We start from the raw sequence: 24,593 nt of genomic DNA on the forward strand, positions 1-24,593 counted from the left end.
GAAGGTGAAGGCGAGACGGGCGAGGGGCCCCGAGGAGGTCTCCAAGTCCCGCTCCCCTCCCCCTCCCACAGCCTGTCTCAACGCAAGAGCGCGGGACGGCCGACCCGGTCCACCCGGCCTCCCCGCTCCCATCGAACCAGGCCCCCCACGCCGGCCATTCCCCACCAACCCCCCGCTCTCCCCCTAATACCTCCTCCCCCCGGCGGCGACGGCGACGGCCGGAGTCGGGCTGGGGACGACCGGGCGGCGGTTTTACCTCCATTTTGAGACCGGACTCGCCTCTTCCAACTCGAGTTCAATATGGGACCGAGAGGAAGAGGAGGGGCCAGTCGTCACGTGACGCGTTTTCCGCGCGCCACCAGTCTGTTGGGGGAGGAGCGAGTTGGGAAGGGGGCGGAGCCAAGCGGGCGCGAAGAGCGACTGGACCAGCGGGTTGGCGGGCAGAGCGGGGAGGCCCGGCGTGCTGCGGGAGCGCGCGCGCCTCGCCGGCTTTCAGGGCAGGAGCGCCTTTGCCGCCGTTCGCGTCTGGACGAGTTCCGGGACGTCAGTCCGGTCTCCGCCAATGGTGAGCGTCCACGTAGAGAGAACGCCTTGTGATCGCACGTCACAGGAGAGAAAGGCCTTTCCCTTTCTTCTCGCGCTTGTCAGTGTTTCCCCACGCAGGCCTCTAGTTCTCCATTTCAGAATTCATTCTATTCCTGTGCCCGAAATAAAACCCACGTTTTTCTTGCTTGTAATTTAAAGGTTGCAAGAAAAACCCCTCGGCCCGTCGGACCACCTTTCCTGTTTCCAAATGCCGGGGACCAGTGTCTGTGACTGCGGCGCCCACCTGAGGGCATGTACTGAAAAGCCCTGCGACTCCGACATATGGGAATCACAAGCACCTTGGACAGGCCTCAAAACGCGGCTGACATACAGAATTTTTACCATTAACGACCTGAGGCAGGACTGGTGGAGGTCAGTTCATTAGTTACTGATCTCAAGAAACAAGTCAGGACTATTTTCTAATGTGCTTCTTTCAAGTTAGTGTGGAAAGAGCTGATGCATCTGTTGTAGCTGACGGAATTTAAGGAACTGAATAATTGACAAGATTTCCAGAAAAGCAGGGTCGCCAGATAATGCTACCTGTTTGCGAATGATTGTTACCGTAATGCTCTAGAGAGCTAATTCTTCCTCGGCCTAGTCAGATGATTTTAAATCATTTGATTTTACAGAGCTTTAGTTTCGGTTTTTTAAATGAAAATGGGGATGGGATTAGGTCATCTTCTAACACCCACGACAGCCATAAATTGATAATCTATGAATCCATATTTAAAGTTACTGATAAAAATAACCACAATTGACAGCCTCCCTTCCTTGTTAGGAAATGCTTTATATTTTAATTTAGTAACCCATGTGACCAACTCTTTTCCAATTGAACTGGCTCTTCCTAGGAAAGGTTAGAAATCTAATCAGTTACAGTAAGTTTGTGTTAACAAATGGGGAGTGGTCGACTTGGAGTTTGGAAAAGCGGAGCGCAAAGTCTAAAAATGTGTTAATTTATCTAGCCGTTGCCCCAGGAGGACCTGTGTTATAGTTTGGAAACATGAACAAAGGGTACTTCTGTGGGGCAGAAACCAGTTAGCAGTCCTTAATGTAATTTGGATGAAATAACCGTTCAAACCAGACTCCCTGTTGCTTTGATTCCTTTTTCGCAAACCTGCATATCCAGGTGCTCCTGATGGCCAGCAATAGACTTGAGACATTGGAAGAATGTATAGCCTTAACGTCTATCTAGTGTTAAGATTTTGTAAGTCTAATTACTGTGAAATAGTCCTGGTAAGTTTATCAATTCTGGATACAAAGAAAAATGCAAAGTGAAAGACCTTTGGAAAGTGCTATTCACACCAGAGTACCCTATGAGACATTACATAGGTGATCACTGCTGGCTGCACTTTAGGGTATGTTTGTCCAGGTTTTTCTAATAAGTTAATTCTAATCAATAACTTTTGTTCTAATTAATAACTTTTGTATAAATGTTAATGTTAAATCGCGAAACAATGTGGGATGGGATACTAAGTTCTCTCCAGGACCATGAAATGTCAGTCCATTTATTCAGATCTTTTTGTCCTCCCCATTGTATTGGTCCAGATTTGTTGTTCGTCCTGACTGTATGCTGTTTTTAGACATTAGTTATTTTTTATGCTTTTGTCTAAACAAGCTCTGGCCGGGCGCCATGGCTCACACCTGTAATCCCAGGACTTTGGGAGGCCAAGGCAGGCAGGTCACCTGAGGTGGAGAGTTTGAGACCAGCTTGACCAACATGGTAAAACCCCATCTCTACTTTAAAAAAAATACAAAAATTAGCCGGGCATGGAGGCACACGTCAGTAATCCCAGCTGCTTGGGAGGCTGTGGCACGAGAATCACTTGAAGTCAAGAGGCGGCGGTTGCAGTGAGCCGAAATTGCCCCACTGCACTCCAGCCTGGGTGACAGAGCGAGATTCCGCCTCAAAAAAAAAAAAAAAGGCCGGGCGCGGTGGCTCTCGCCTGTAATCCTAGCACTTTGGGAGGCCGAGGCGGGCGGATCACGAGATCAGGAGATCGAGACCATCCTGGCTAACATGGTGAAACCCCGTCTCTAAGAATACAAAAAAAAAAATTAGCCGGGCGTGATGGCGGGCACCTGTAGTCCCAGCTGCTGGGGAGGCTGAAGCAGAATGGCGTGAACCAGTGAGGCGGAGCTTGCAGTGAGCCGAGATCGTGCCGGGGCTGGGCGCAGTGATTCAAGCCTGTAATCCTAGTACTTTGGGAGGCCAAGGCGGGCGGATCACCTGAGGTCAAGAGTTCGAGACCAGCCTGGCCAACATGGTGAAACCCCGTCTCTACTCAAAATACAAAATTGGTCGGATGTGGTGATGGGTGCCTGTAATCCCAGCTACTCAGGAGGCTGAGGCTGGAGAATCGCTTGAACCCGGGAAGTGGAGGTTGCAGTGAGCTGAGATCGCGCCATTGTACTCCAGCCTGGGTGACAGAGCGAGACTCCATCTCAAAAAATAAATAAATAAGTAAACTTAAGGTCCAGTTGTATCTCAGGTACAAAAACCACTTTTCCAGTCCTTGACCCTGTAGGGCACAGACTTGAACCTTAGCTATGGTCTACACTTGCAGCCCTGACTCTTTGATATGAGAAAGGGAGTGTATGGGATGGGAGGAGGGAATGAGGATCCTAGGGTGAGATGGGTGGCAGACAAACTTTATAATCTGTATCAGGCCCTCTCCTTTATATCATGACATGTAGAAAATAATCATTTTTGTGCAGCATACTAGGGTAAACTAGAAGATATTTGGAGGCATCTAAGTGGTGGTAATGTTTTCTTTTAAGTATCTAATTTTGATGAAATACAAAGTATGAGGAATGATATTAAATATTGAATTTGCATAAAACTTTCCAATTAAAATTTTCCATGTTTTTTAGTGATCAACTTGAACTTGTTCCCGTGAATACATTTTGATATTAGATTTTATGGTTGAAGTGGCTTTCTGATCTAGACTTTTTTTTTTTTTTCTTGAGACAGAGTCTCACTCTGTCACCTGGGCTAGAGGTGCAGTGGCATGATCTCGGCTCACTGCAACCTACCACTCCTGGGTTCAAACAATTTTCGTGCCTCAGCCACCCAAGTAGCTGGGATTGCAGGCCCATGCTACCATGCCCAGCTAATTTTGTTTTTGTTTTTGTTTTGAGACAGAGTCTCGCTCTGTCGCCCAGGCTGGAGTGCAGTGGCACGATCTCTGCTTACTGCAACCCCCGCCTCCTGGGTTCAAGCGATTCTCCTGCCTTAGCCTCTCAAGTAGTAAGGACTGCAGGCGTGCACCACCACGCCTGGCTAATTTTTGTATTTTTAGTGGAGATAGGGTTCCACCACGTTGGCTGGGTTAGTCTGGAATTCCTGATCTTAAGTGATCCACCCGCCTTGGCCTCCCAAGGTGCTGAGATTATAGGTGTGAGCCACCTTGCCCGGCTGGAAGAAGGTAACTCATTTTGTTTGTTTGTTTGTTTTTGAGACGGAGTCTCGCTCTGTCACCAGGCTGGAGTGCAGTGGCGCAATCTCGGCTCACTGCAACCTCCGCCTCCCGGGTTCAAGTGATTCTCCTGCCTCAGCCTCTCAAGTAGCTGGGACTACAGGCGTCTATCTAGTGTTAAGATTTTGTAAGTCTAATTACTGTGAAATAGTCCTATGAAATAGACCACCATGCCCGGCTTATTTTTTGTATTTTTAGTAGAGACAGGGTTTCACCATGTCAGCCAGGATGGTCTCCATCTCTTGACCTTGTGATCCACCCACCTCGGCCTCCCAAAGTGCTGGGATTACAGGCATGAGGGAAGAAGCTAACTCTTAAAAGGGAGGAATTGTAATAAACTATAAGCTTTGGTATTTGCCATTATATTCAGAATATACTAAAGCTTTATTTTCTAAAATCTTGATTTTTAAATAAGGAGTTTATAAAGTAAAACACACACACAAAATCTTTCCCCACAAAATCCTATTACATAGATTTGACCATGATCAACTTATTATATATCCTCTCACATTTTCTTGTTGGCCTAATCAATGCTTATATATATGAAACAAACATATTTGTTTTATTTTTACAAATGTATGTCTAACAATCCAGATTGATTTGAAATTTCCTTTCTCTCCCACTTAACAGACAAAGTTATTTACCAAAATCTTACTATGTGCCAGGCAATGCTAGGTGCTGGAAATTCATCATAGTCACTTACATTATTGAATACTACTGTATACCTTGTAATGGGCCAAGTACATTATGTTCCTGATTTCATTCCCCTAACAAACTTAGGAGAGTAAATTCTCCCTAATCTGGGATGTAGGGAAGTTGAATACATTGACTAAAATTATATAGGCCCTGCAGCTAAAGTGCTTAATTAGAATGTCATATAATCACTGTATTTACATTTTAATATTCTTGAAGGTAACAACCTTTTCTTTAAAAATCTATCATACATTTGTATTGTTCACTATGTTTCTTATGTTTCCAGAGACCACTACAGTAATTGGCTCTGTAGCAGGCAATTCACTTATTTATGGAATATTCAACATTAGATAAATGAATGATGGATGACATATTTTAGGTCCCCTTCAGTGCCCTGTTGGACCTTGATATGGTTTGGCTCTGTGTTCCCATCCAAATCTCACCTTGAATTGTAATCCCTGTAATCCCCACATGTCAAGGATGGGACCAGGTTGAGGCAATTGAATCATGGGGGTGGTTCCCCCATGCTGTTCTCATGATAATTAGTGCGTCTCGGGAGATCTGATGGTTTTATAAGCATCTGGCATTTTCCCCTGCTTGCACTCATTCTCTCTCCTTCCGCCCTATGAAGAGGTGCCTTTTGCCATGATTGTAAGTTTCCTGAGGCCTCCCCTGCCATGTGGAACTGTGAGCCAATTAAACCTTTTTCTTTATAAATTGCCCAGTCTTGGGTATTCATGGCAGCATGAGAACGAACTAAGACAGGCCTACTGCATAATTTGTGGAGCCTTGTGCAAAATGAAAATGCAGGGTGCCGTGTTCAAAAATTATTAAGAATTTCAAGACATGACATCAAAGTATTAAGCCAAGCCAGGACCCTGATAAGTTCTGGACTCTGTGCAACTGCAAAGGTCATATGCCCATGAAGTCTGCACAGTGCCCAGTACAGTGCCCTGTCTAGAGCAGGTACCTTGTCTCTTTTCAGAAATTTATTCACTTGCCATCTTGTATTTACTTCCACTTTCTCATCAGCCACTCATTTCTTAAGTGTTCCTAATCTAGTTTCGGTCACAGGCTGCCACTCATTTCTTAAGTGTTCCTAGTTTCTGCCACAGGCTGTCGAAATTGTTTTTCCAAGGTCACAAACGATTATCTAACTGTCAAATTAGTATCCCTATTCTTAAATGTTAATCCTTCCTGACCTAGGGATTAACATTACTGCCTGTTCATCCTTTTTTTTTTTTTTTTTTTTGAGACAGAGTCTCACTCTGTTGCCCAGGCTGGAGTGCAGTGGCACGATCTTGGCTCACTGCAACCTCTGCCTACTGGATTGAAGCGATTCTTCTGCCTTGGCATCCCAAGTAGCTGGGATTACAGGCATGTACCACCACACCTGGCTAATTTTTATATATTTTTATTTGTTATTTTTTGAGTTGGACTTTTGCTCTCGTTGCCCAGGCTGGATTGCAGTGGTGCGATCTCGGCTTACTACAACCTCTGCCTCCCAGGTTCAAGTGATTCTCCTGCTTCAGCCTCCTGAGTAGCTGGGATTACAGGTGCATGCCACCATTGCCAGCTAATTTTTTGTATTTTTAGTAGAGACAAGGTTTCATCATGTTGGCCAGGCTAGTCTCAAACTCCTGACCTCAGGTGATCTACCTGCCTCAGCCTGCCAAAGTGCAGGGATTACAGGTGTGAGCCACCACACCCGGCCCTGTTCCTTCTTTTTGATGTTTTCCTTTTTTGTCTTTATTAAGGACGTTGGTTCTTCCCTTTAGTTCATCACTGCTTCCTTTTGGATCCTTCCCGTTTCGTTTTCTCTCTCCTCTTGTTTCCATAAGGTTTTGTCACACTGAGATATGGAACTTCCTGAGAGACTTTGTGAAGTGCACCCATTGTTCTCCTAGGAGTGGCCACTTTCCCTGGAAAAGTATGAGGTGGTGTAAGTGCGTGAGAACTCTCAGGGAATTTGTACATGCCTCCTAGGAAGCTAAAGAAGAGGTTAGGCCTGATTAGTGTGTTTGTTAAGATGACAAGATATATCACTTCCTTCTCCCAACACACACACACCCACACCACAATTGAATGATTTAGAGACTGAGGAGGTAATTTGATACAAGAAGTATTAAGGAGTCATTCACAGGGACTTATGTTCTCTTTCAGACAAATCCCAATTTGGAAGTCTGAAAAGGCTGAAATCTTTTTAGTAGGTGCTTTACAAATGACTTTCACATAAAACTTTGATTAAATAAATTAGTTACACTTTTACTAACTTGTCTTCTGTTGTAACAGTGTTGGCCATGACCCTTACAATGGGTAAGGAAAGGTGTCACACCTCCACTTTTTTCCCCATAAAATTGACCTTTTGAAGAGATCAGGACAAATGAATTTGTAGGATGCTTTACATTTTGGGTTTATTTGATTGTTTTCTGCAGGTGCGATTTAACTTGATTCTCTATCTCCTTCATTTCCTATAAATTGGAAGGTTAAATCCAAACTCTTATTAACTTCAAATTAATCAGGTTGAGCAAGAATATATCAGAGGTGATGATGTGTACTTTAGATTGTTGTCACATTAGGCGGCACACAGTATCAGATTGTCCCGCTATTTGTGATGTTAAATTTCATCAAAGTGGTGAAACCCTCCTTTGTAATTAGAGGGTCGTCTGTGAGGTGGTACTTTGGTCCCATGCAAATATCGGACCCCAGCCGGGCGCGGTGGCTCACGCTTGTAATCCCAGCACTTTGGGAGGCCGAGGCGGGCGGATCACGAGGTCAGGAGATCGAGACCACGGTGAAACCCCGTCTCTACTAAAAATACAAAAAATTAGCAGGGCGTGGTGGCGGGCGCCTGTAGTCCCAGCTACTTGGAGAGACTGAGGCAGGAGAATGGCGTGAACCTGGGAGGCGGAGCTTGCAGTGAGGCAAGATCGCGCCACTGCACTCCAGCCTGGGTGACAGAGCGAGACTCTGTCTCAAAAAAAAAAAAAAAAAAAGCGGACCCCAAAACAACCTTTCCCATTATGTGTTAGCATTCTTGATCACCCTTGACTGAATTATTATTTCATTGGGGATGACAGAATGATGACTTTTCTAATTATATCATTTCTTCTATATTTATTAGCTAGCATTTGTAAACACACACACACACAAAACGTCTCTTCACCAACTGGGAATGAACTACAATTCCTCCTTAAAAGACAGGGTAGGTGCTTTAATTAACCAATTTTCAGAATAAGAAGTTAGTATAACAGTCACTTTCAAAGGTGGCAAATTATCTTTTTTCTCTCTCTCTCTTTATCACTATAGACTCATGGGTTTTTATTTATTCACTGTTTTATAATCAATTGCAGTCATTATTCCTTTTGATATTTAAATTGCCCCAAATTTGGCCTCTATGTCCTTTTGAATTCTTTGTCAGGTGCATTTGAATTTTATTAATCAAAACAAACTCTATATGGTGGAATTTAGGCAACATTTGGAAGAGATTTGGGAATGAGGAAAGGGAGAGAGTGGCCTCTAAATAGGTAGGCTATCACTGCCAGCAAGATTGTCCTTGGAGTCAGCCATCGTAGGCACACCTTGACCTGGGAGTCTTTTCTTCCTTCACAATTAAGCCCCAGATTTACAAAAAAGCTCCATTGTTTTCCGTAATTAATTGGCAGTGGGAGACCAAAATTACTGTATGAATGTTTGGCTCATTTGTAAATTAAGAACTGCCTGCTTATCTATGTAGGTGAAGATAACTATAACCCAAATATAATTCATTAAAGGGAAATACTCATCAGTAGCAATATCGGATATTAAATGAGGAAAATATATTAGTATGTAGTGACATGAGACTTCTGAGATGTGAGCGAGAAAAAGATCCACGGGACCCTCCACACACAGAAACTTAGCTGTCCTGTGCCTTGTTCGTTCGTGTCCTGCTGAGTTAACATTAACAAATGAATCCCAGAGCTTTGGGTTATCTTAGCTCTCCCTGGGAGATCTATGTCTTAAGAAAATTTCTTGTGAGAATAATACCTTAACCCAAAGCAAACATTTTCAAATGGTGGGAATTAGAGTCAGTGAAGCAAGTCAGTGGAAGAATTTGATTTTGGACAGAAACTCTTTCAGCAAGTCACACCATAATAGCTCCTTCCAATTCTGCTGTACAGATCTCTGGCCCAGGCTGCAATCTTACAGCTATATGGCTGTAAACAAGGTAGAATGTAGAGATTAAATTACCTGAGTGACAGTTAGGAAATCTCCTTTCTTGTGGAAGCAAGGACTAATGCTTTCATATTGCTGTGAGTATAGTAATGGTCAAGAGATATTTAATATGCGAAATTTAAATAACACTCTGGGCTGGGCACAGTGGCTCATGCCTGTAATCGCAGCACTTTGGGAGGCCGAGGCGAGAGGATCACTTGAGGTCAGGAGTTTGAGACCAGCCTGGCCAACATAGTGAAACCCTATCTCTACTAAAAATACAAAAATTAGCTGAGTGTGATGGCACACACCTGTAGTCCCAGCTACTTGAGAAGCTGAGGCAGGAGAATCGCTTGAACCCAGGAGGTGGAGGTTACAGTGAGCCGAGATCGTGCCACTGCACTCCAGCCTGGGTGACACAGCGAGACTCCATCTCATAATAATAATAATAATAATAATAATAAAATAACACTGTAAAGGCTTAAAGAATGCAAGACATTTAAGGTTGCCTATGTTTTCAATAACCTCTCAACCCCTTTTTGTTCTGTTTACTTAAATTCCCGTTTAGATTTTAGAATACTTTTGCTTTATTTGCTGATTTTAATTTCTTTGTATTTTCCTTTCTTTTGATTCATCTGGTCCTCTTGCTATTATTGCCTTAATTAATTTCTTGGGCTCTGGCATCATTTTTCTTCCTACTAACAACTTTTTAAATATATACTTCAGTTTTTCTTATCAAGGAACTTTTGGTTTTCTTTACTAAGTAAATATGAAGGGGACACTGCTAAGCCTATATCTTATACAAAGTTATACACAATCTTAGATGACAAATAATTTGAAAATTAGTCAAGGATCTAGATTTGCCGGGCTTAAGTATGATTCAGGTATTCCTCCTCCCCTGGATTATTCTAAGCAGAATCTTTCCCTAGCTGAGATTCTTTTTGTTACTCTTGTTTACCTTAGAGCTCTGTTCAAGTAAAACGGTCTCTCTCTGTAAAAGGAATCTGGGTATGAGCTGCTAAAGAGTTACTTCTGCCCCCACGTCATACAATGGAAAAAAACGTGTACCAAGTAAAGTGCTATTTTATTTGTTTTTTATTATTTATTTACTTGAGACAGAGTTTCGCTCTTGTCTCCCAGGCTAGAGTGCAGTGGCCCCATCTCGGCTCACTGCAACCTCTGCCTCCTGGGTTCAAGTGATTCTCCTGCCTCAGCCTCCCGAGTAGCTAGGATTACAGGCGCCCGTCACCACACCCGCTAATTTTTTGTATTTTTAATAGAGACGGGGTTTCACCATGTTAGCCAGGATGGTCTCAGACTCCTGACCTCAGGTTATCCGCCCACCTCAGCCTGCCAAAGTGCTGGGATTACAGGTGTGAGCCACCGCGCCCGACTATTTTTTATTTTTTTGAGACAGAGTCTCGCTCTGTCACCCAGGCTGCAGTGTAGTGGGATAATTTTGGCTTACTGCAAACTCTGCCTCCCAGGTTCAAGTGCTTCTCGTGCCTCAGCCTCCCAAGTAGCTGGGATTACAGGTGCCCACCACCACACCCAGCTAATTTTTGCATTTTTAGTAGAGAACTGGGTTTCACCATGTTGGCCAGGCTGGTCCCGACCTCCTGGCCTCAAGTGATCCTCCTGTTTTGGCCTCCCAAAGTACTGAGATTACACGAGTGAGCCACCGCCCCTGGTCTCCAAGTAAAGTGCTTTTATTTGTAATTATTCAGCTAAGCAAACAAATATGCTGGTTACTATTACAGCATATATTAGACACGTTCTGCAGCCTGCAAAAGCTTTCATAAAAATTAGAATAAGAAGTTGGTATAGGAATAGACAGAGATGATTAAAAGGTTTTGGGGTAGGCATCTTTTCCTGTATTCTTTTAAGAGACTTTTTTTCTAGCTTTTATTTATTTTGTGGTAAAAGTATATAATATTAAGTGTGCCATTTTAAGTATTTTAGAATTACAGTTGTCATTAATTGTAGTCACAATATTGTGTAACTATCACTACTCTCTATTTCCAAAACCCTTCCATCACTGCAAACAGAAACTTTGTACCCACTATGTAATAATTCTCCATTCTTTTTCTCTCAGCCCTAGTAACCTCTATTCTGCTTTCTGTTTCTATAAATTTGTCAGCTGTTTTAAAAAGATGAGCTTTGGGAGTTGCGTAGATGGGAAATGGCCTAATGCAGGGTCCCCAACCCCTAGGCCACGAACCAGTACTGGTCCATGGCATGTTAGCAACCAAGCTGCACAGCAGGAGATTCATCTGTATTTGACTGAATTATTATTTCAGAGAGAGAGAGTGGAGCTTCATCTATATTTACAGCTGCTCCCCGTTGCTTGCATTACCGCTGGAGCTCTGCCTCCTGTCAGATCAGCAGCAGCAGCAGTGGCGTTAGATTCTCATAGGAGGCTGAACCTTATTGTGAACTGCACATGCAAGGGACCTAGGTTGCATGCTCCTTATGAGAATCTAATGCCTGATGATCTGTCACTGTCTCCCATCACCCCCATATGGGATGATCTAGTTGTAGGAAAACAAGCTCAGGGCTCCCACTGATTCTACATTAAGGTGATTTGTGTAATTATTTCATTATATATTACAATATAATAATAGAAATAAAGTGCACAATAAATGTAGTGTGCTTGAATCGTCCTGATAACCAACCATCCCCCCCATCCACTGTCCCAGTCCATGGAAAGATTGTCTTTTATGAAACCCATCGCTGGTGCCAAAATGATTGAGGACTGTTGGCCTAAGGAATGCAAAGGAATGAAACTTAGCTCTTTTCCTTCAGGTAATTGTAAGAACATAATGTTTTGAAAACCATTCTTGTTAGTTTCTTTTTTGCTTTTCTCAGAACCCAGTCTTTGCTCTAGTTGACAGAGATGTTGATCAGGCTGGCAGAACTGGGATATGGGAAGGATACAAAAAGAAAATGTTACATGGTATTCAGCTTCTGAAAACAAAATAGTGTTATGCATGTCAGTAGCCTTGCAAGCAAGCTGAGTTTTCCTTTTTTTTTTTTTTTTTTTTTTTTTTTGTGGTCTCACCATGTTACCCAGGCTGCAGCCCATGTTGCCCAGGCTGCAGCCCAGTGGCCCAATCACAGCTCACTGCAGCCTTGACCTCCTGGGGTCAAGCTGTTCTCCCACCTCAGCCTCCTAAGTAGCTGGGACTACAGATGTGCACCACCACACCCAGCTAATTTTTAAAAATTATTTTTGCAGAGATGAGGTCTCACTATATTGCCCAGGCTGATCTTGGATTCCTGGGCTCAAGCGATCCTCCCTCCTCAGCCTCCCAAAGTGCTGGAATTATAGGCATGAGCCACCTCACCTGGCCACAAGCTGAGTTTTTATCTTAAGATACGATTTTTCTAAATTCCTTTTCCCCCTTTAATATATCACTTGCTGAATCAGGAGGGACCAACTCAAAGTTTCGTGTTATTGAGAGGATATTCTTCTGTTTATGTTAGCAAAGCCACAAGTCTTGCTGATCAATGGTAGAAAGAAGCCTGACATGGTGGCTCATACCTGGAATCTAAGCACTTTGGGAGGCCAAGGCAGGAGGATCACTTTAGCCCAGGAATTCGAGACCAGCCCGGGCAACATGATGAAATCCAATCTCTACAAAAAATACAAAAATTAGCTGAGTGTGGTGGTGCACGCCTGTAGTTCCAGCTACTCCGGAGGCTGAGGTGGGAGGATCCCTTGAGCCCAGGAGGTCAAGGTTACAGCAAGCCATTATGGCACCACCGCACTCCAGCCTGGGTGACAAAGCGAGACCCTGTCACACACACGCGCGTGCACACACACACACACACACACACTAGAGGGCAAATAGGCTAAGTTTGCCTGCAAGTAACAAAAATACTGCAGATAATTGCAGCCTCAAGGTAAGAGTTTGTTTCTTTCCCATATTCCAGAACTCATTAAAATAACTGAAGTCGGCTGGGCACATTAAATTTGCCTGCAAGTAACAAAAATACTACAGGATAATAGTGGCCTCAAGGTACAAGTTTGTTTCTCTGCCATATTCCAGAATTCATTAAAATAACTGAAGTTGGCCGGGCACAGTGGCTCATGCCTGTAATCCTAGCACTTTGGGAGGCCGAGGCGGGGGGATCACCTGAGGTCAGGAGTTCAAGACCAGCCTGGCAACATGGTGAAATGCTGTCTCTACTAAAAATACAAAAATTAGCCAGGAGTGGTGTTGCATGCCTGTAATCCCAGCTACCCGGGAGGCTGAGGCAGGAGAATCGCTGGAACCCGAGAGGCCGAGGCTGCAGTGAGCCGAGGTTGTGCCACTGTACTCTAGCCTGGGTAACAGAGTGAGACTCTATCACAGAAAAAAAAAAAAAAAAGGAAAAAAAAAGAGTAGGTTAGGCTTTGAGTACATCAAGAGGCTGGGAAATGGGTTTTGCTAGCTAAGAAAGTGACAAAGAAATTTTCTCTTTTCTATAATTGTGGCTAAGACTAGTCCTGTCCTGTCTTTGCCATAAACTATGTGGGAAATGGCTTTCCTTCAGAAAATGAGTCCCTAAAGAGAAGGGAGCCTGGTGGCCATCTCTCTCCATGTTGCCTGAAGAGCCAGGAGGTAGGAATAAGGGGAGTCAAGCAAGGCCTTAACCAGACTCTAATATGCAAGCTGGCCCTGTTGCCTTGGGAAGAACGTGGCTCTGGTGAGTAGCAGCAGGTAGAGGTATATAATCTGGGATATGTGCAGCTCTGATGCCTTCCATTTTAGAAAGGACTCTGCTTTGCTCTGGCCTTTAATTTATGCCACATAGGCACAGGGGCTACATAACATAGTGGTTTACAGCAAGGATTTGGGAACCAGACTGGCCAGATTTGAACTCCAGCACTATTCCTTGATACCTCTGAAACTTGGGACAAGTAACCTAGTCACTATGTATGAAAAGAGATAATAATACTAGTACCTTCCTCATACTACAAGACTACGAGATGTGATCAAGACCAGAAATATGTAAGCACTGTAAAAACAATGTAAAACCAAATGAAAATTTTTTACTTGTATCTTCCAAAAATAAAAAAATAGCTATTTGGGATTCTTATCTACTTTGTCCCTATAGTCCTATATATTGTTTCTCTTATGTCAGATTTCTAACTAGTGGTTCTGTTTTGTTTTTTTACAAAATTTTAATAAGGTTTTTTTTTTTTTTTTTGGCAGAGCTAGCTGAGGTTTTATTTTGGAAAAAAAAAAAAAAAAAAAGCCAGGCATAGTGGCTCATGCCTGTAATCCCAGCATTTTGGGAGGCCGAGGCAGACCAATCATGAGGTCAGGAGTTCAAGACCAGCCTGGCCAATATGTTGAAACCCCATCTCTACTAAAAATACAAAAATTAGCTGGGCGTGGTGGCATGCGCCTGTACTCCCAGCTACTCGGGAGGCTGAGGCAGAAGAATCGCTTGAACCCAGGAGGCAGAGGTTGCAGTGTGCTGAGATCATGCCACTGCATTCCAGCCTGGGCGACAGAGCAAGACTCTGTCTCAAAAAAAAAAAAAAAAAAAGCAATTGAATTGTTTTGTAGCTGGAGGCATGGGGCAAAGGGGGTCCCCCGAGGTGGGCTGAGGGTTAGGGCTGAGCCTCGGGTGGGTCTCCTGTTCTCTGTGCTCCCCTGCACAGTGGCCTCCCTCCGGGGCTCTGGGGCAGCCGCAGGAGGGGGCCGGCCTGGAGGGGCTGCCGCAGCTGTTGACTTGCGCAGGACGGCAGAGGACTCGGACACCAGCTTCCCATTGCGGGTCTCTATCTTCTTCACAACCACAGCCCTGGTGGAGCTGGTGTGGCTGAAGGAGCTGGAGCCCACACCAAAGCCAAAGCTGGAGCCCAGGCCGTAGCTGAGGCCGGGTCTTGTGAGGCCCCCATAGGCCAAGCTCAGACCACCTGCATAGCTGCTGGTGGTCTTCGTATGTATACTTATGTTCTGCATCCCAGACTCCAGCCGGCTCTCCTTGCCCTCCAGCAGCTTCCTGTAGGTGGCGATCTCCATGTCCAGGGCCAGCTTGATGTTCATCAGCTCCTGGTACTCATGCAACTGCCATGCCATGTCCTGCTTGGCCCACTGCAGGGCAGCCTCCAGCTCGGACAGCTTGGCGTTGGCATCCTTAATGGCCAGCTCCCCATGCTGCTCAGCATCTGCAACGGCGGCCTCCAGGGAAGCCCTCTGGCCTTTGAGACCCTCAGTCTCAGCCTGGAGCCAGCTGATGTTCTGGTTCATCTCGGAGATCTCAGTCTTTGTATGCTGCAGGTCATCGCTGTGCTTCCCAGCCAGCATCTGCAGCTCCTCATACTTGATCTGGTACATGCTCTTGGCCTCAGCCTGGCTCTGGTTGGCAGTCTCCTCATACTGTGCCTTGACCTCAGCGATGATGCTGTCCATGTCCAGGGAGCAGCTGTTGTCCATGGACAGCACCACAGATGTGTCCAAGATGTGGGAGTGCAGCTCCCGATCTCTTTATACAGCTGCCTGAGGAAGTTGATTTCGTCAGTCAGCCCTTCTAGGTGAGACTCCAGCTCTACCTTGTTCATGTAAGCTTCATCCACATCCTTCTTGATGAGGACAAATTCATTCTCCATCTCTGTGTGCTTATTGATCTCATCCTCATACTTGTTCTTAAAGTCCTCCACCGGGTCCTGCATGTTGCCAAGCTCTGCCTCCAGCTTCAGCTTCTTCTGGCCCAGAGTCTCCATGCCGCCTAAGGTTGTTGATGTAGCTCTCGAACATGTTGTCCATGTTGCTCCAAGCCATCTTCTGTTCCTGCAGGAGGCTCCACTTGGTCTCCAGCATCTTGTTCTGCTGCTCCAGGAACCGTACCTTGTCTATGAAGGAGGCAAAGTTGTTGTTGAGGGTCTTGATCTGCTCTTTGTCTTGGGTGCACATGGCCTGCACACCTGCAGGTTAAGGGGGCTCAGCAGGCTCTGGTTGACCATGATGGCATTGATGGCTCCCATGTTGCTAGCCCTACCATAGCCTCCACCCAGGCCACCCCAGAAGCTACTGTTGCCCACTCAGGAGAAGCTCGAGGAGCTGATACGGGCACCAGGCCCACTCTTGTAGGAGCAGCTGCTGAAGGCCCAGGGGCCAGAGGTGGACACTTTGTAGGACTTCTGGGTCACCCTGATGGCCATGGTGGAGGCAGGAGTGGAAGCAGGCAGACTGAACCAGGCAGAGACTCCAGAAGAAGTGGAGAAGCTGCTTCTTATTTATTTTTATTTTTATTTTTTTTTGAGACGGAGTCTCGCTCTGTCGCCCAGGCTGGAGTGCAGTGGTGCAATCTCGGCTCACTGCAAGCTCCGCCTCCTGGGTTCACGCCATTCTCCTGCCTCAGCCTCTCCGAGTAGCTGGGACTACAGGCGCCCGCCACCATGCCCGGCTAATTTTTTTTGTATTTTTAGTAGAGACGGGGTTTCACCGTGGTCTTGATCTCCTGACCTCGTGATCCGCCCGCCTCGGCCTCCCAAAGTGCTGGGATTACAAGCGTGAGCCACCGCGCCCGGCCGAAGCTGCTTCTTATTAATAAGGTTCTTATAAGTATTAAATTAATTACAACACAATACATAGTAAAAAATCAAAGTTAGCCATTATATATTAATATTATTATATTAGGGCCCATAGAACAAAATAGAGAAAATGGCTGAAAAAATGAAACTATAAGGAGTCTACTTAGGCTCAGAAAATAGATAGATGGTGATGACCTATAATCCTTTTAGAAGTTAATAGATGAATAAATACAGCTGGCTTTCAGTTGTGTTACAGTTCATGCAATGGAAATAACCTTAAATCTATAGAAAATGACAGACACAAATGGGGCAGAGGCTGAGTTAATGAATTATTTTTATAGTTGAGCAATATTAAATCCAAACAATGTTACTCTGTTGTTTATATGACAGATCTATGCTTTTGGTTAGTCCCTTGCAGCAATTTTGAAAATCATAAAATTGCAAGTAAAAAGCAAAGTGCAATTCAGATTTTCTTGGGAGGAAACATATGTGACCAAAACAGGACCACTATATCAAAGAGAAACAATATAAAGGGTTGTAGGGACAGAATAGATAAAACTCTAAGTGTCTTTTTGTTTTCCTTTTTTTTTTTTTTTTTGAGATGGAGTTTCACTCTGTTGCCCAGGCTAGAGTGCAGTGGTGCAATTTCAGCTCACTGCAACCTCCACCTCCCAAGTTCAAGTGATTCTCTTGCCTCAGCCTCCCAAGTAGCAGAGATTACAGGTACCTGCCACCATGCCCGGATATATTATTATTATTTTTGAGAAGGTGTCTTGCTCTGCCGCACAGGCTGGAGTGCAGTGGTGTAATCTCAGCTCACTGCAACCTCCACCTCCTAGGTTCAAGAGATTCTCCTGTCTCAGCCTCCTGAGTAGCTGGGATTACAGTCACACGCCACCATGCCCAGCTAATTTTTATATTTTTAGTAGAGATGGGGTTTTGCCATGTTGGCCAGGCTGGTCTCGAACTCCTGACCTCAGGTGTTCTGCCTGCCTCGGCCTCCTGAAGTGCTGGGATTACAGGCGTAAGCCACCGTGCCCAGCCTTTTTTTGTGTTTTTAGTAGAGATGGGGTTTCACCATGTTGGCCAGGCTGGTCTCGAACTCCTGACCTCAAGTGATCTGCCTGCCCCAGCCTCCCAAAGTGCTGGGATTACAGGCATGAGCCACCGCGCCCAGCTTGTTTTCCTTTTTGAAAAATACAGGCAAACAATCTTCATTTAGTAGGATTAACCATGCTGAATTTACAATAACACATTTCTGGCCTTGTTTACATCCTGTAGCTTATTTGTAGAGCATACTAACTAGCATATGTTGTGTGTTTACTTCAAGCTTATAATATCAACTGTAAATTTTGTTCAGTTCAATACTATCATAGTCTTTTAAAGATATAAAGATATATTATCTTAAACATTATTGGGTATACAAGTGAAGCCAGAGTAATTCTTTTCAGTCCAAATTTCTTCAATTTTTTTTTTTTTTTTTTTTTTTGAGATGGAGTCTCACTCTATGGCCCAGGCTAGTGTGCAGTGGCATGATCTGAGCTAACTGAAATCTCTGCCTCCTGGTTCAAGCAATTATCATGTGTCAACCTCCCAAGTAGCTGGAACTACAGGCACCCACCAGCACACCCGGCTAATTTTTTTTTCCTCTTTTTTTTTTCTTTTTTGAGACGGAGTCTCACACTGTCGCCCGGGCTAGAGTGCAATGGCATGATCTCAGCTCACTGCAAGCTCTGCCTCCCAAGTTCACACCATTCTCCTGCCTCAGCCTCTCGAGTAGCTGGGATTATAGGTGCGTACCACCACACCTGACTAATTTTTGTATTTTTAGTAGAGATGGGGTTTCATTACGTCGGCCAGACTGGTCTCAGATTCCTGCCCTCATGATCCGCCCACCTCGGCCTCCTAAAGTGTTGGGATTACAGGTGTGAGCCACCGTGCCCAGCATTTTTTGTATTTTAGTAGAGACAGCGTTTCACCATGTTGGCCTGGCTAGCCTCGAACTCCTGAGCTCAGGCAATCCTCCCACCTTGGCCTCTCAAAGTGCTGGGATTAATTTTTATTATTTTAATTATCTACATGTTGTAACTATATTCCTACTATACTTTTTCCAGCAGATTATTTCTTGGTGAAATGTCCCTTAAATCAGATATGAACCATGTGAAAATAATCATTATAAATATTCTAATATGCAGTTATTTATTTTTTAAAAATATGGGTACATAGTAGGTGTACTGATTTAGATTTAAAGCAATTTTAGTTCTGGAAATATGTATTACTCTTCATACTATTTAAAATCTGAACTTATCTTAAGCATTAACTGTTATTACATACAAGACAATTGCAAAAGCTGAAAATACTATTATTAAATAATAAAGCAATAACAATGTTTTTTGTTGCGGGGAGAGGAGAAAGTTCAAATACACCTAGTCAGGGACCCAAGCATCCTAACAAAAAATCATTTAGCATCGAGTCTCTCAGAGTGTGCTCACATGTTCAGAACATTCAAAACACTTGATTCCATATATCTGAGGGAGAGTTATCACACATTTTGATCCTCCAAATTGAAATAATATTTTATTTTTTTTTTTGAGACAGAGTCTCACTCTGTTGCCTAGGCTGGAGTGCAGTGGCGCAACCTTGGCTCACTGCAACCTCCATCTCCCAGGTTCAAGCAATTCTCCTGCCTCAGCCTCCTGAGTAGCTGGGACTACAGGTGCATGCTGCTATGCCTGGCTAATTTTTATATTTTTAGTAGAGACAGAATTTCACCGTATTGGCCAGGCTGGTCTCGGACGCCTGACCTCAAGTGATCTACCCACCTCAGCCTCCCAAAGTGCTAGGATTACAGGCATCAGCCACTGTGCCGGCCTCAAATGGAAACTTTGAGTTTTTTCTCCTTTTGGCTGACAAATGACTTTGATTTATCAGTTTTGAAATTACACATTCCTTAATCTAGAGCTAATAAATAACAAACTGACCCTATGGCATAACTGTTGAAATTAGGACTGTATCATATAACAGATATCATATTATCAGTTAATCTGAGTTAAGTTTCTAAAATTTAGAAAACTGACTCTCTTTCGATGAGTACTGCTGTTTACTGAAGGGTAAAATAAGAGTTACATGGTGTAGTTGATGGAGTGTGTTAGCACACCTCCAGCAGGTGGGTGCCTACTGCTGCACTGAATCAGAGCCTGCAATGCCCCTGGGTTTCCCATTTGCCTCTCATGAAGCATTTTAGGTTGATTAATTCCAGGATAGGCACTAATATCATTGTTCCCAGTAATCTAGCAACATAAAGCCTTGTAAACCAAGACCTTAGACATTTCCATGAAGTCTTTTCAAGTGCTGCTTTCTACTCGCTGGCTGTCATAGATCATCGCAGCTCTACAGGCAATCTTTGGAGTGTATTTCCAGCCATTTTAGTCTCAGCTCTTTTTTTTTTTTTTTTTTTTTTTTTAAGGCTAGTGAAATAAGATAGCAAGATGAGGGGAAAGAGTAGAACAAGGAGGTTGATCTGTAACTGACTGTGACCCATCAGTTGAGATAACTCACTTCCTTCGGACCAGCCTCAGCTCTTGTGAGTAAGGAATAGAAATCTACCCACATTAGTTCAAATAAAGGAGATGGGGTATACAATAATTTTGGTAATTAAAATCAAATATTGTCAGCCTTAATGAGAAATAAGGCTGTACACTGAAGCTGTCAGGGACCAAGAAATCTGTCTTCTCCTTTTTTTTTGTCTTCCTCGGGCCAACTGGTGTCTCTTTTTCCTTTCTCTTAGCACATTTACTCCATTTTCCTCTTTCATATAGTTGGCAGATTGATGCACTGTTTTTAAAATGGCAAACAGACTGCAAGTCTTTGTGACCCTTTAGCATAACTACCTTCAGGTTTTAGGTATCTGTTTAAAATCTTGAGAAAGAGGGAGAGTGGGAGAAGGAGACTGGGAGAGTGGAGGAAGAGGGAGAGAATATGATTTCATGTGGGAAAGCCAGTAATGGACTTCGTTTTACTTCAAGTATCTATCTTTGATTCAGTCAACCTTGGTTGTAGGGCTGTTAAATGTTAAAGATCAATCTTATTCATCAACGACAAAGAAATGAAAGATAAAAAACAATTATTACATTTTTACACTCCCTGATATTTTCTCTCAGAAGGTTAGCTGGATTTTATGATATTCAGTTGGCAAGAGCTTAAAATAAACAATTTGGCGGAGCAATATTGCAGTGTGGATGGAGTTGAGAAATAGACTATCACTTTCTCATACTATGTACCTGTTTCTATGTGTATCTTTTTCTTTATTTTCACTAAATCAAATATAAGCACTGAATTTCTAATTATAGTCCTAGATCTGCTAGAGAGGCATTTGATAAACCAAAACTTTTGAAAATATTTAGAACTTTCAAAAGGATCAAAACCTCATTAGTGGTGATGAGAGTGTTTTAAAGCTCATAGGGGCTTTATAGCTTCATTTAGTTCAATTCCATAATTTTACAGATAAATGAAGAACAGACAAGGGAAGTAAGTGATGCAAGGCCACACAGCTCACTGGAGATGGAACTGGACTCCACTTTCTGTCATTATGTTTCTTAATCCACTGTCATTATGCTTCTAATTAAAAAATACTACTTAGCAAACAATTCACATTAACAGAAGGGATAATTAAAATCTAATAAAGTTATTAAAGGTTTTTCTCTCTTGATATGTGATCATTTTAACAAATTAGTACTAGACTGACATGTAACCTTGAGTGTGTTGCTTATTCTCTAGGGCTCTCCAGTTCTTTTGATTTACTATAATTCCCTTTACAATAATGAAGTTCCATGCCTGATTGGATTACCAGAAAGGATTCTACCCCTCAGGCATTTCAATTAGTTCATTGTTGCTGTGATTATATTTTTCTCCTCTCTATATATTATTTATGAAATTTTATTATAATAGAATTTAAAATATTAGATCTCAAGGAAACCTTAGGAATTACTTAGTCCAGAACTCCCTCATTAACTTATACCATATTTTATTTTATTCTTCTAATTGTTGATAAACTATGGAGGTGGCAAAAAGGAATAAAAAGAATCTGGGACTATGAATATGAAGCACTTTCTGGATGACTACTTTTGACCTCTGAAGAGAAAATGAAACTCAAATGAGGCCTCATCTTTGTCAATGAAGCCTTATTTACTTACACCATAATTATTTCTTGACTGTTTTTACAGGATAGATTTTTGTTTTAACATGCATTAACCGAATCATAATATTCACAGATATAAAATAAGAAAGTGGCCATGTTTATGGTTTTTATTGCAGGAAATAAAACCAAGTTCTAGGTCATTCTCCTATATTGATAATTAGTAGAGCATAAAATATACATAGACATTAAATATGTCATTGATGTTAAGGTTTTTCTACAAGAGAAAATCTCTTGTAGAAAATCTCATAGAAAGATCTTAAGTTTTATGATACATTTTGAACATTCTCTGTAATATATTCATTAAATATTTACAGTGCTCTCATGAACAAAGCACCATCTCAGATATAAGGAATAGGTGTTCTGATGTCCTCAAGCCTAAAGTTCTCTGTCAAACATTTCGGTTTTGTTTATGTTTTAGTGACGACACACCTTTAAGAACTGAAAGGAGCTTTACAGCATAATGATGGAAAGGACAGAAACTAGGCTACTTTTACTTGCCAAGAACATCACATTCTAGCCAATACTTTTTTTACATGATAGTGTGAGCCAAGTCCCAGGTGTCATTAAAGTATCCTTTAATGTGTGGAGCAAAGATTGTTTCTAAAAATTGTTTAAAGAGCCAAATTCCTAAATAGTAAAAGATTTTAAAAGTAGATATAAAAGTAGATATCTAAAATTTAAAAAATTTCTTCTCATTCCTTTAAAAACCTATTTCTATTTCTCAGGTAAGAACAGCACAACCTTCTTCCCATTCCTGGCTCTCTGTCAATTCCAGTATTAGATTCTGTGCTATTTCCTGTGCTGTGAGTTTGAATTTCTAAGCAACAAAGATGAACAAGGTAGGAACAGTGTGTCTTCCCATTTTCATCCATATTTAAAAGGTAGGAAGTGAGACCGGGCACAGTGGCTCATGCCTGTAATCCCAGCACTTTGGGAGGCCGAGGTAGGTGGATCACCTGAGGTCAAGAGTTTGAGACCAGCCTGGCCAACATGGCGAAACCGCGTCTCTACTAAAAATACAAAAAATTAGCTGGGCCTGGTGGCAGGTGCCTGTAATCCCAGCTACTCAGAAGGCTGAGGCAGGAGAATCGCTTGAACCTGGGAGGCGGAGGTTGCAGTGAGCCAAGATCGTGCCATTGCACTCCAGACTGGGTGACAAGAGTGAAACTCTGTCTCTAAATAAATAAATAAATAAAGTAATCCCAGCACTTTGGGAGGCCGAGGCAGGTGGATCACGAGGTCGGGAGTTCAAGACTAGCCTGGCCAACATGGTGAAACCCTGTCTCTACTGAAAATACAAAAATTAGGCTGGGCTCGGTGGCTCACGCCTGTAATCTCAGCACTTTGGGAGGTCAAGGCGGGTGGATCACGAGGTCAGGAGATCGAGACCATCCTGGCTAACATGGTGAAACCTTGTCTCTACTAAAAAATAGAAAAAAATTAGCCAGGCGTGGTAGCAGGCGCCTGTAGCCCCAACTACTCAGGAGGCTGAGGCAGGAGAATGGAGTGAACCTGGGAGGCAGAGCTTGCAGTGAGCCAAGATGATGCCACTGCACTCCAGCCTGGACTACAGAGCGAGACTCTGTCTCAAAAAAAAAAAAGAAAAAAAAAGAAGGTAAGAGGTGGTGTGGAAACTTAGATTAAGAGCCCACTAGCTGCCAGAAGTGTTTACATACATTGTTTCAATTAATTACTTTATAGACCACAGGTAGGCTTATTATCTCCACTAAGAGACCAGGACACTCTGGGTAAGAGAAGCTAAGTAATTTGCCTAAGATCATATGGCTAATAAAAGACTGGAAGAGAATGCTGGGTCTGGCCAGAGACAGAGATTGTGGGAGATAAACATCTCACTCTGTAAGCAACTAACTTGTGGTGTTTTTTATTTATTTATTACTGATACATATTAATTGTTCATATTTATGAGGTACAATATGAGGTTTTGATCCATGTATATCTTGTATAATGATCAAATCAGGGTACTTAAGATATTTTTCACCTTAAACATTTACCATTTTTTTGTGATGAGAACATTCAAAAACCTCTCTTCTAGCTATCCTCAAACATACATTATTGTTAATGCTGGTCTCCCTACTATGCAATAGAATACCAGAACTTATTCCTCATATCTAACTGTAGCTTTGTACCTGTTGACCAATCTCTTCCCCTTCTGGCCTTGTCCGTCTTCTTCTTTTTCTTCTTCCTTTTTTATAGAGAGATGGGGTATTACTATGTTGCCCAGGCTGGAGTACAGTGATGTGATCATAGCTCACTGCAGCCTTGAACTCCTGGGCTCAGGGATCCTCCTACCTCAGCCTCAGCTGGGACTATAGGTGCCTGCCACCACACCTAGCCTCCTTTTATTTTCTATTTAATTTTTAGTAAAATTATCCAAATGGAGTTGCCACTGCTTAAGATGGCAATGCTGGGCACCTCTACAAGAGCTGCTTTCTCTTCTGGTGACCTTGAATAAGTCTTATGGGTTTATTATTGTGCCCTTTTCCTGTTTGGTTCTTTCAATTAATGGACAATTCTTTTAAGACTCAGAACTGAAAGCCAGGCGCCATGGCTCATGCCTGTAATCACACCACTTTGGGAGGCTGAGGTGGGTGGATTGCCTAAGCTCAGGAGTTTGAGACCAGCCTGGGCAACATGGCAAAATCCTGTCTCTACTAAAAATACAAAAAATTAGCTGGTCGTGGTGATGAGCGCCTCTAATCCCAGTTACTCGGGAGGTTGAGGCATGAGAATTGCTTGAACCGGGGAAGCAGAGGTTGCAGTGAGCAGAGATCATGCCACTGCCCTCCAGCCTGGGCAACAGGGCAAGACTGTGTCTCAAAAAAAAAAAAAAAAAAAAAAAAATTGGCCGGGTGCAGTGGCTCACACCTGTAATCCCAGCACTATGGGAGGCCGAGAC

The 24,593-nt window shown here is 43.1% G+C and overlaps 1 protein-coding gene and 1 pseudogene across 3 annotated transcripts in view; both read right to left on the bottom strand.

The window, feature by feature from the left end:
• The window catches only part of HNRNPA3 (heterogeneous nuclear ribonucleoprotein A3), a 47,147-nt gene that overhangs the window by 9,118 nt on the left and 13,436 nt on the right, over positions 1 to 24,593 (bottom strand). The window contains exon 1 of one of the 3 annotated variants that reach the window (XM_032755305.2): positions 257 to 491. The exons of 1 other annotated variant lie outside the window; for it this stretch is intronic. In XM_032755305.2, the coding sequence (XP_032611196.1) occupies positions 257 to 262 (6 nt within the window). In that variant the 5' untranslated portion in view covers positions 263 to 491. Of the gene's footprint in view, positions 1 to 190; positions 492 to 24,593 lie in introns of those variants that run through there. One more of the 3 variants, XM_032755303.2, reaches the window with a different exon arrangement.
• LOC116810024 (keratin, type II cytoskeletal 8-like) lies at positions 6,537 to 16,107 on the bottom strand (annotated as a pseudogene).

The sequence above is a fragment of the Hylobates moloch genome, unplaced genomic scaffold (assembly GCF_009828535.3).
Source record: "Hylobates moloch isolate HMO894 unplaced genomic scaffold, HMol_V3 SCAFFOLD_1, whole genome shotgun sequence".
Lineage (NCBI taxonomy): Eukaryota > Metazoa > Chordata > Mammalia > Primates > Hylobatidae > Hylobates > Hylobates moloch.